The sequence below is a fragment of the Eupeodes corollae genome, chromosome 3 (genome assembly GCF_945859685.1).
Source record: "Eupeodes corollae chromosome 3, idEupCoro1.1, whole genome shotgun sequence".
Classification (NCBI taxonomy): Eukaryota; Metazoa; Arthropoda; class Insecta; order Diptera; family Syrphidae; genus Eupeodes; species Eupeodes corollae.
The window spans coordinates 75,274,270-75,287,154 of record NC_079149.1 but is presented as its reverse complement, the minus strand read 5'-3'; the positions used below and the strand labels follow the sequence as shown (position 1 = coordinate 75,287,154).

The 12,885-nt window shown below is 36.2% G+C and overlaps 1 protein-coding gene across 2 annotated transcripts in view; it reads right to left on the bottom strand.

The window, feature by feature from the left end:
* LOC129948952 (ankyrin repeat domain-containing protein 13D) overlaps positions 1 to 12,885 on the bottom strand; it is a 37,805-nt gene that overhangs the window by 15,002 nt on the left and 9,918 nt on the right. For both annotated transcript variants that reach the window (XM_056060107.1, XM_056060106.1), the window contains exons 7-9: positions 12,077 to 12,244; positions 10,265 to 10,595; positions 10,024 to 10,207 (exon numbers count right to left, since the gene is read on the bottom strand). In XM_056060107.1, coding sequence (XP_055916082.1) covers positions 10,024 to 10,207; positions 10,265 to 10,595; positions 12,077 to 12,244 — 683 coding nt within the window. The remainder of the gene's footprint in view (positions 1 to 10,023; positions 10,208 to 10,264; positions 10,596 to 12,076; positions 12,245 to 12,885) is intronic.

Sequence of the window (12,885 nt, the reverse complement as noted above, 5' to 3'; positions counted from 1 at the left end):
TTGCACCGGGGCGAAACGCATATTTGAACACTATGCTGGTTCATTTTTATTTTTATTTTTATTTTCATTTAATGATTTTAAAAATAAAAATATTATTTTCATGATTTTAAATCATATTTATTAAAACACTTCTTTTGTTGCTCTTTAGAGAAAGTTAATGTCTTTGCTTGGCAGTTCGCCAACAATTCTACACTGCCAGTGAGTATTATGACTCCTGTTCTTGAGCGAGTTAGGGATTCTATGGGACCAATCTTTTTTCGCACTTTTTTCGTTCCGAGCGGATAGAAAACTGCATTTGTTCAACCCATCCCAAAAAAGGCAAATTTTCCTCACACTCTAATTACCGACCCATTGCACTTACGTCCCTTCTTTCCAAGGTCATGGAAACGTTGGTTAATTATCAGATCAAGAAATATCTTGCAGATCGAAAGTTTCTTAATGACTTTCAGTACGGCTTTCCTAGCAATAGGTCCACTGGTTATATCATGATTCATCTCACCGAACAGTGGAGCAAATCTTTACATCGCTCTGGAAAGTAAGATTATTGCACTTGATATTTCAAAAGCATTTGATAGGGTTCGGCATCAGGCTCTATAAGTGCTTTCGGTTTTCATGAATCCCTCCTTCATTGAATTAATAATTATTTTTCGGATTGTTCAATACAAGTAGTATTGGATGGGTTCAAGTCTGAAAACCACAAAATAAGTGCTGGAGTGCCCCAGGGCTCTGTTCTCCAACACTCTATCTCATTTTTATTACAGTACATTGTTTAGCTGAAGATAGTGCTCTTAAATTTTCATATTCTTTTTTAGACTCACATCCCTCTTCTTCGGATTCGGTACTGCAACGACAAAATAAGATTACTTACTTACTCACTTAAGGTGGCGCTACAGACCGGGGCGGACCTGGGCCTCAAGCAACAAGCGTCTCCAGCCAGCTCGGTCCCTAGCTAGCTGTCTCCAGTTTCGCACGCCAAGTTGGTTGAGGTCCTCTCCCACCTGGGTGCGCCACCTGAGTCGCGGTCTTCCTCTACTGCGCCGTCCCTCGGGATTGGATTCGAAGATCTTCCGGGCTGGAGCGTTGATGTCCATCCGCTCTACATGACCTAGCCATCTAAGCCGTTGGACTTAAATTCTGCTAACTAGGTCAGTGTCGCTGTACAGCCCGTACAGTTCGTCGTTATATCTTCTCCTCCATTCTCCATCTATTCGTACGGGACCAAAAATCACCCGAAGAATTTTTCTCTCGAAGCATCCTAAGACGCTCTCATTTTTCTTTGACAGGGTCCAGGCCTCAGCGCCATAAATGAGAACCGGGATGATGAGTGTCTTATAGATGGTGATTTTACATGCTCGAGAGAGGACTTTACTTCTCAATTGCCTTCTAAGTCCAAAGAAGCAGCGATTTGCAAGAGTTATTCTTCGTTTGATTTAAGCGCTGGTGTCGTTGTCTACATTAATAGCGGTGCCTAGGTAGACAAAGTCCTTAACTACCTCAAAGTTATAGCTGTCCATGGTGACGTTTTGTCCAAGACGTCGTCGTTCAGTGTCCTTTTTTGATGACAGCATATACTTGGTCTTGCCCTCATTGACCACTAAACCCATCTTCTTCGCTTCCGTCGCAATGCTCAAAAACGCTCCACTGACATCACGCTTTGATCTTCCAATTATGTCAATATCATCTACGTATCCGAGTAATTGGATGGACCTTTGGAAGTTTGTGCCTCTAGTGCTGACGGTTGAGTTTTGCACAATTCTTTCCAGAACGATGTTGAAGAAGTCGCATGACAGTGCATCGCATTGTCTAAAATCTTTTTTGACATCAAATGCATCGGTAAGATCTTTTCCGACCTTGATAGAGCAGCGTGCATTCTCCATCGTCATTCTGCATAAACGGATAAGTTTGACAGGGATGCCAAAACTAGACATTGCTCGGTAGAGCTCTTCTCTATAGATGCTGTCATACGCGGCTTTGAAATCGATAAAGAGATGGTGGGTATAGATTTGAAGCTCCTGTTTTTTTTCCAATATCGGGCACACTATGCTGAGATTCCACTCATCGGGCATGCTTTCTTCCGACCATATTTTGCAGATGAGTTGGTGCATGCTCCCTACCAAGTTATCGCCTGCTGCTTTGAATAGTTCGGCAGCGATGCCGTCAGCTCCAGCAGCTTTGTTTGACTTAAGTTTAGATATAGCTATCTTCACTTCGGGTAGGCGCAATTGTTGATCTGCGTCGCCGAGGTTGAGTGGTTCTGTCTCCCTTACAGCGGAATTCGGTTCGTCATCTCCGTTATATAATTTGGAGAGGTGATCTTTCCATATTCTCAGCATCCACTGCGGTTCTACTACGATGTTCCGCTGATCGTCTTTACAGGCTTCGGTTCGTGGCTGGTACCCTTGGGAGTTTTTTTTTACCTTTTGGTAAAATTTACGAACCTCATTCCTGTTGTGACATCCATCTATCTCCTCGATCGCGCGCTTCTCATGCTCTCTTTTTTCCGTCTAAGAAGCCGGTGTTCCTCTCTCCTCTTCTGCTCGTAGAGCTCGCGAGCAGCTCTAGTCCTTTTGTGCAGCGCCGTTTTGTATGCCTCTTGTTTCGCTGCGTGCGCTTGCCGGCATTCGTCATGAAACCAGGGGTTTCGCTGTTGTGGCCGTGTGATACCTAGCACTTCAGAGGCGGCATCTCTGATGGCTGCAAGGCAATGTTGCCACTGGTTTTCAATGCTTAATGCAGGAAGCAAAGGAGTCCTTAAGAGGTTATTAGAGACTCCATCGGAAAAGGACATGGCAGTCTCTTGCGATTGTAGCCGTCTAACGTCGAATCTTCTCACAGTACTTCCATGTTTTGGCTTGGATCGGGATATCCGTAGCCGTACCTTGGCTACAACGAGGTAGTGGTCCGAGTCAATGTTGGCCTCCCGGAATGTTCGGATATCCTGGATACTGGAGAAGTGTCTTGTGTCGATCGCAATGTTGTCAATCTGGTTGACGGTTGATTGATCAGGAGATTTCCATGTCCCCTTGTGGATATTGAGATGCGTGAACTGCGTACTAGCTACCAGAACGTCTCGCCCCGCAGCGAAATCGAGCAGCCTGAACCCGTTGTCGGAGGTAGTGTCGTGCAGGCTGTATCTCCCGATTATGCCACCAAAGATGTCTTCTCTTCCTAGCTTGGCATTAAAATCTCTTAAGACAATTTTAATGTCATAGCCAGGGCACTGCTCATATGTCTTGTCCAAGAGCTCGAAGAATATGTCTTTGGTGTCTTCATCTTTCTCCTCTGTTGGGGCATGCGCGCATATTAGGCTTATGTTGGCGAATTTAGCCTTGATGCGGATTGTCGTGATGCGCTCGCTCACACTGTTGAAATTCAAGACTTTTTGCATGAGCCTAGTTCCAACAACAAATCCACACACAAATAGACGCTGTCTTTGTTCTCGGTAGCAGTCGCCGTAGTAGATATCGCAGTCTTTTAGTTTGCGTTTGCCCGGTCCATCCCATCGCACTTCTTGGATGGCTGTAATATCTGCCTTGCAGCAGTTTAGGGCTTCCGCTAATTGTTCGGCTGCACGTGGTCTGTTAAGGGACCTAACATTCCACGTACATATCCGAAGTTCGTTGTCCTTATTTCGTATGCGTGGGTTGTCAACAGTGAATCCGTCCATATCCGAGGCTTGTTGGAGCTTCGAAATTATGATGTTTTTACTCGGGAATTCTCTCCCCCCTCTCTCGTTTTCTGCCCCCAACAACTTTCCACTGGGGACAAAATATGATAAGCTCATTAAATTCCGACCTAAACAGCATTGTACAATAGGGAATAAGAAAACGCTTCGAAAACCCAATAATGTCTTGTATCGTTAAAGACAGATATATAGATGGCACTTGCATCAATGAACATCTCGATATTCTCGGTATGTGTGTCAGTAAAAATTCTGCAAGCTGTTTGGGTTTCCTTAGGCGATGCAAGAAATTGTTCACCACTTTTGATCTGGCTGTTATCTACAAGACTTATATACGTCCAAAGCTTGACTATAACTCCCATTTCTGGGCTGTTGCTCCTGCGACTTACTTAAGCCTTTTCGAAAGTTTTGAAAGTAGAGCATTTAAATTGATTGGTGATAATATCATCATAAATTCCTTTACTTCGTTTGAACCCTTCTTTAACTTTATTTTAATGGTTAGCAGTTCAACCGAAATACTCGGACTCATCAGTGTACTCTCGAGCTCAACTTCGGTCGTACTGTCAAGTACAGGGAATCGTTTCTTAGCCGTACTACTATGTGGAATGCCTTGCCACACTATTTCATTGTCATTGCAATATTCAGGAATTTAAAACCAATGTGCACCAAATTCTACTTTTAAACCTTCTTTCTAAGGGTAGTAATTTACCCTTAAGTACGGCAAATGCTCAAAATCATCATTTCAGCTAATCACACCATAATACTACAGCGCCACATATCATTAAATATGTATTAGCAGACGCCGGACGTCCATCAATTTTCGATCGGATAGCATTCCAAACTGCCTCCATTCTTCTCAAAATAAACTCCAGCAAAAAATCACCTATCCAACCACTGATACAGACAATTCTACGTAGAACTAGACAACAAAAATATTCATCCTCACTGCGCAATGCCATAAACCTTTCAACAAAATGGAATATTTCAGATCAAACGAACACAGCTAAGTCTTCAATATTTCCACCATGGGAATTAAAAGTTGACTCTATAAACACAGACCTTCAAAAATTCCTTAAAATAACAACAAGTAATGAGACGTACAGGAAATTTTTTATGAAAGTGGTAAGAAATCTTAAAAGAACAGAATGAAACTTCCTCGAACACGGGAACGGTAAAAAAAATAAATATCAAAAGTGAAATAATCGATCAATTGAGGGATAAAATAATATTAAACACAAATCTTACCATTATCTGGGTGCCTGGACATGCCGGCATACCTAGAAATGAGATAGCAGACAAAACGGCAAAAGTAACATTTTTAAATAAAAAAGATTAAAAAAAAACCTTTTGCACACAGCCTGTGATCTCAAAAAAAAAAAAAAAAAACATTGGAAAGAATATATCAAATGACTCAAAAAGCGGTCACTGCCATACAACAAAATACAACAAGCACTCTGTTAAAGCTTTTAACCGGCCCTACTGAACAAAACATTAAGGACGTTTTCAAAATATTAACTTCAATTAAACTTCAAACTCTAATTTAACTATTATATTTATAATAAGTATATTTATATTCAAGTTAAACTCAAAACCTCACAACATACAACAATATTCAATTAACTGAAGTCCTTGTAGGTTGTGCCGAATAATATTATTGTTATTAATTGTGTAATTTATTACCTGTTTTACTGTAGAAAATAACCCATATGGGAATGTTCTGGTTGTGATCTCAGTAAGATTTTTTTTTTTATTTCGAGGCGTAACTTATGTCCTAACTCATAATAAGTATTATGTAGTTAGATACAAATACGCACTTTAAATTGAAGCTCAAAATGTGTCATAGCTACCTTATGTAAAAGACTTGGATAATATTGTAGGTATTAATCAAAAATGTGAATAAGCCTATTTATGTTTCAACTTACAAATACCTTCTGACTTAAAAGAATACAAACTTTATATTCCTTTCAATCTACTAACAAATAAAATTAATTATTTCTACGGAACCAAAATCTTGAAATTATTCACTTCAGAATAAAAAAATGTTTCTTAACCTACAAAAGCATACATACATGCCTAATGCATGTAAACCAAGGAAAGCCTATGGTGCGCAACTCTGATGAGTTTCGCGGTGCAGTTATTTGGCAAATTTATAGAAAAGGATCATTATTGCATCTAGCAAATTATCCGGCAATCTCGTTGCCTCGTATAAAATTTGTACGATGGCCCTTTATAACCGTCTTACAACTTTGATTGCTTTAAATAACTTGCTTCGAGTTTCAATCAGGCTTCGAAATGACTATTCAATGATAGACAACATTTTCCTTCTGAAAAGCGTAAAAGAAAGCTTCTTGTAGCAAGGTTTAAAACTGTTAGTTATGGCTTTTTCTATAAATTGTATGGTCTTGGAATTTCACTGAAATTTGGAAGTGTACTGGAAAACGGTTATAGCACACGGGCTTTTACTAATTTATATGATGGTCAAGCTTAGAAGTGAAATGATCAATTTAAATTTTACTTCCTATAGACCGGATCAAGCCCTTGAATTCAGTCTGTGCAATTTAAAATAACGGGAAGATTTCATTCACTTTATATGAACGGCATAAGTGAAACTAGAAGTTCTGTATTTGGAAGAAGCATACTATCAACGAGGATTTGTGAATCCTTGTTTCAAATTATTTTAATATAAGTAAATAATATTAATAGATAGCTCACGTACGCTTATATAATGTATACAACTGTTATACATGTATCTATATATTAAATTTTAAACTTTTGATTGTTGTCATTCTGGTAGAAGGCCAAAGACATACTAAAGGGTTTTTAAATTGGCACGCAAACGTTGTGGTGGCCCTTCACAGTTGACGATTCAACATTTGGTGGCCAAATTTAATTTGAGACGACCGGTTCAGTAAACAATCAGTAAAAAGTTACCGTTTGGAGTAGATTTTTGGCCGGCGCGGCGGTGTAATTGGGCCGTACTTTTTTAAACTGACTTTAGTCAGGAGGTCACCGTCAACAGCGAGCACTACATAACGATGGTAACTAATTTCTTATGGCCCAAATTGACCCATACGGACCTAAGCGACAAGTGGTTCCAGCAGGACGGCGCTACGTGTCACGTAGCAAACGGCAAGATTGACATTTGCATAAACGATTTGAGGTAAGGTTATATCTCGAAAGGGTGATGTGAATTGGCCACCAAGGTCATGCGATTTTACCGCATTAGGTCTATGCAAATAAATCAAAATCGACCGATGCCCTAAAGGTGAACGTAACACAGGGCATCGCTCAAATTCAGCCGGATCTGGACGGTAAGAAGCCAAGGCGGGCATTGGGCATTTGCACACTTAATTTTGTTAATACCTCAGACACAGTTTGTTTTATTCCACTCCAACATCTGCCCGCTCTTATTGAAAAAGGCTTTTTTAAGATTTTTGTTAAAATTATTAGTAAAAACAATTTATCTATTCGTCTATTTAAATATACAATTTGTCACTATAAATTTAATCCTAAAACATTTCTCAACCTTGCTAATTTTTTTTTGAAACTAAACTTTGATAATCACAAAACTGCGGCTTACGCAGATTCATTGGTTGTGCATAACTTACGACTCAGATACGAAATTTGTTTACATGTTTTAGACTATGTTTAGAACGCTAAAATGAATGTATACAAAATTAAAATTAATTACTTTTAAATTGAAGTTTACTGTTCTTGTTTTTAAACTGGAATAATAAGTCATACACACAGTGTTGGCAAAAACATTAGCAACAAAAACTACTTTCATCTTTATGTCATTCAAAAACTAATAGCTTTAACTAGTCATGTTAGTAATACATTATGTATGTACTTCTAAATAGAGCACAAGAGAAAATAGTTTCCAAGAACCTTTATTAAATAAAAAAAGCAACTTTTTATTACTACCTCTATTATTCTTAATAATAGAGAAAAGTTAGTCCGTTAACTAGAAAATCTTTAGCTTATATTAAAGGTGTTGGCAAACAAGTGCAGTTGAATATATTTATTAGGTATTATTCAGTTCACGGGCAAGTTAATCAGTGTTCTTAGCTAACTTTTGTTAAATGGCCGGAAAAAAATACTCTAACGAAATAAAAAAAATATAAAAGAATATACAGAAATGAGTCAAATTAAAATATCGGACAAATATTCCATTCCAAAATCAGTGATTTACCGATGAATACAATTTTACAAATGCAAAAAGTCATTCCAAACTGTTCATCGAGGTGGCAAAGCAAGAAAAACAACAAAACGAGAGGATTCTGCAATAATAAAATCGATTGAAAAAACACCCTTTTATATAATCGTGAGAAATACGAATCCAGTTCGATCTGAACGTAAGTGCGAAAACTATTCGGATACGAGCTGTTGATGGTGGACTAAAATCTTTTAAGACTGTAAAAAAGCCTTTTATTTCCACCTAGAACAAGCTTGCGAAATTAAAATTTGTTAATGCCCACATTAACTGGACCGCTAGAAAAAGTAGGAACGTAATCTTTTTCGACGCGACCAAATTCAATTTCAATGGTTTCGATAGATTCCGTCGTGTTTGCGGTCTGGCTGGTCTAGCCAGAGACATTCTTCTTCTTCTTTACACTAAAGCTACTTTAAAGCACGGAGGAGTTAAAGTAATGGTGTAGGGATGTTTTCAGGACATGCACTGGGACCGATTCACCAAATAGTTGGTACAGTGGATCGTTTTATTCACCGCGACATTTTGCAAAATATAATGCTGCTACACCATAAAGACAAGTTTAAATTGATATTTCAGCAGTATAACGACCCAAAGCACACACTTAATGCGGTTTTGAAACCACTTCTTCAAAAAAAACCGGATTGACGTGTAATAGGGGCCAGCACAGTGCCAAGATCTGAATCCCAAAGAAAATCTATGGGAAATTGAATATTGTCGAATTGTAAGGACTAATTGCACAAATATAAACCATCTGTTTGATCAAATTAAATTTAATATCACAGACAGCATATAAGCAATTTAATTGACTCCGTGTCTCGAAGTTGTGCTAAAGTGGTTAAAAACATGAGGTTTGGTAAAAAATTCAATTTTCTTTGTCTGTCAGTTTTCTTTTCATTGATCAACTCCAACCAATGCATGATTTTAATTAAGAAATTCTGGGTTCAATTTAGGAAATTTGCGATCAATGACAGACATTTTCCATGAAAGCTATAACCAACCTGTCAAAATATTTCCAATGATAACAACCAATGACTTAAAAATAAGTAAAGTTTCTATAATCTGATTGGCCAATTGTCAAACAAATGTCTTCCAACTAACGCAACTTGATTGGAAAGTTAGTCAAGAAAAAGCTCCTTAACTATCAAGTCAATTCCGTCATATCAACTAAGGGGCCGGTTATATTTAGCTATCAGTAAAATCCATCAGTAAATTGTTTGTTTTTAGTTTTTCAACATGTTACAGATTTATTTCCAGCACAAGATTGATGCAATAAGATGAACCCTATATTCAAGTATTTTTTTTTTTTCAAAAGAAAAAATGCATTTAAAGTTTTATTTAATTTATAAATCCATTTCAATTTTTTTAACGATAAAATTTCATTTTACTGAACAGCTGACTGCCAACAGCCAAACAAAATTCCATTTCGTTTCACTGTTAGTGTTCCAATTTTGTACTGTTTCCATCACATCATTACAAATATTACTGATAAAAGCAAAAATGCAAAAATTGGCGCAAAGCTCGATATTATGATCGAAAGTGACAGTTAATTTAATGGCGTAAATTTACGGATTGTAAATTTACTTATCAGTAAAACATTTCAAAATTTCGCCTGTCTAAAAATTTGCTGATAGCTTTAACCGGCCCCTAAGAGCTGAATATTTCACTGGAATTGTTTGAAATTGAAACAGAAATCAGTGGAACGTTACTTTTTAATTTTTAACATAAAAGTATCAGATTTCCATCCGGAAAATAGAAAAATACATTTTTAGACAAAAATAAATGCGCAATTAAACCTTTTTTCTCAAAAAAAAAATAATAATTAGATAGGTTATGTTAACAGCAAAAAATGTTAAAAACAAAGTCTCACCTAAAACCTAAGACCTAAGAAACATTAGTGAATTCAGAATTCCATCAAGTTTTAAACGTGCAACACTTATCTAAGTAAACTGTGTTTTTTTAAATTAATTTCCGTTTCCTTTTTTTAATTTACACAACTTATAAAACCAACCAAAACGAATATAATATGTATTTTAATATACATACTTCATTACGAGTATTATTATTTTAATTATAAAGGAGTTATTTTAACTTTGAACAAGAATCGCAATTAGAAACATTCTCAAAATACCTTTGCAACTGAGCTTCTTCATCTTGTATTAGCGAAGAATTTGATGATCCACTCTGACCACGAAGTGCTTCCCATATATCCACTTTATCAGTCTCTTTCTCTGTGCTTTCTACTAAGCTTTGCTCAATAGCATATTGTAAGAGATCGTCTTCATCTATGGTTATTTGACGTCGAACATTTGTATCTATGAAATAAAAATAATTAATAAATAAAAATAAATGCATTATTTTGTTAAGCTTGCCTCTATTAGTATAATGAACAGGTATATCAAAGCATCGATCATCGACAATACACGTTAATCGATCATCTTCATTTATCGTTTGGACGTGCTCGATTGGAGATGTCAAAGCAAACACATTACCAAATGTTATGCATGCATTTAGTACGTGAAATAGTGGAATTTCAATTTTCACTGGAAACCCAGACGGCAGTTGCATAGTAATAAAGTCTTTTAATTTTGACACATGTGGACTAGCCATTGTAGACATTAAATCTAAAATAGGTAAAACTTGTTCTTGCAACCGAATCGGATATTCTTCACTGAGCCAGAGATTTGCCTTAAATCTTTGAATCTATAATTTCAATAAACAACCATAAACTTCGAATAAGAACGTATTTTACAGCTTGGTTCTACATTTTACTTTCCCTAGAAATGAAATAGAAATTTATCGAACATTAAATTCGGCCTTTTTTATTTAGTTTTATCGATTCAAATTTAAATTTTGTCTCTATCAATTTAAAGTGTTTAGGTGATGTCCTTGTATGGAAATTATGTTATGTTGGACATTCGAGGATCATAGAAATGAGAGTGCCGATCTCCTATATTATTACTAATTATAAAGTACCTAAAATTTTTACTTTACAAATCTCCTCAGATACATTAAATTCAATATTAATGTTGACTACAACAATGGTCCATTAAAATTGAACCGAATTGGCCTTGCAGGATTACATTCAGAATGATAGGTATTCATTTGCGAGCAATCAATCTTAAATAAGTGGACAATGGTTTAAGCACAAATAGTTCCTTACGCTTCGTAAGGAGATCTAATTGGTTTCATTAAGCTTAAACAAGACTCAAGATTCATGTGTTATTTCAATGGTTCGACAGTTGGGTGCATATTCCTGACGAAACACAACCGTCAATAAACTTTATGACTCCTTCCGCTAGACTGTTAGGAAACCGCCTTATGCGCTTATGCGCGTTCTAAGAAGCGTTTGCTGTAGTTAATGATGATATAAAATTTAAATTAGAGAAAAAACTGTAAAACGTTCCAAACAAGGAAAGGTAATGTTAACTAAATTTGAGAGAACCGGTGCAGTAGTATTTGGGTCCAGAGCCAAACTCTCTATACCGATGTGTAAATCTACTAGCATTTTTCGGTGTATTGCAAATAAGTATTCTCCCTCAGGCTGCAAAAAAAAGATCATTTAGTCGCAGGGCATTAGTACTCCATTAACCTATTATTTCATTTCAAATAGATCAAAATGTCCAACATTAAAACAATTTCAATCATAAGTATAACTCTATTTTAAATTTTATCTATACAATGATTTTTCAGGCTTTTTTGTCATACTATTCTGATGCAAATAAGAAAACTGTATTCCAAAATTTTACCCAACGTTTTATTTGAAATTTCCAACTCATCGTCATTATTGGCTCAACAAACCGGTTCATTTGGTGCCGTCTTTCAAAAAGTCTCTCTAATAATGGCGATGAGTTGAGCCTCTAATCAACACGTGAAGATACCAACATAAGTTTGGTACGCCACGTAGCCGTCTAATAAAAAATTTGGGTTATGGTTATTTTTTAAAGAAGTGGTATAAGACCTGTAATACATTTTGTACAGAATTGATACAACTACCCCAAAAAACTTGAGATACATTAGTAATATGTTAAATAAAGTTATGGAATGCTTTTTTTCTTACTTGCATAAGAGTATTTAGTCAAAAATAAGTCTGTAAAACCAAGATTAAATACCAAATTCAATTGTTTTTCAATTTTATTTCACTTATTTGCTAGAACCAAGCTGTTATGGTCAAAATACCTTACTTTGGTACTTATTTTCTTTGGTCTACCAATATCTCTTCCATTTAAATCAATTTCGGAAAAGTACTCTTCAGGTGTTATAATTTGTCTTGGTGTAGTGCTACCTGAACTTGTACTTGGTGTCTCCTCCTCTCCGCCATTTTCTGGATGAGATTCTATAAGTGATGGCACCTTTAATGATTATAAATAAAGTTTAAATTTGATAACAGATACTGTTACGTTTTATATCAATCGGAATAGCAGTAGCATGGAACAAGTATGTACGTTATTGTGGAATTTATGTGTCATGGAAGAAATACAATCTCAAAAGACAGAGTGACGAAGGAGTATATCCTAAGTGAAAGGATGTAGTTAGGTACCTGGTAGGCATATACGTAGTTACGAAATACTGTATTCATACTGTGTAACAAAATTCTGTATGTACAAAATACTTTAAGTCAAAATTGACTAAATCAAACATTTTTATTTTAAAATGCAATATTTTAAATTTCTGTATGAATGCAAACTTAAATTATGAAACAAAAAACTATAAATTTATGAGAGTAAGATTTGATATTAAAAGAGTGACACTTGCCTTGTCAAATGGGGCTAGCTCTCCACATTGTATTTTTGGTTGGACTGCACATACATACAATCATGGGCAATGTCAAAGTTACAAAAACATTAATGAAAGCAAACCGGTTTTGGAGGGTGCGTATGAAAGTCTCCTATCTTTGTAATGTAGTATTTTATGGCGTGTGCTTGTTTTGCTCTTGATCATTTCTCAACTCGTATTAATCTCTATTAGGTATGCACCAAGATTTGTTTTAAAA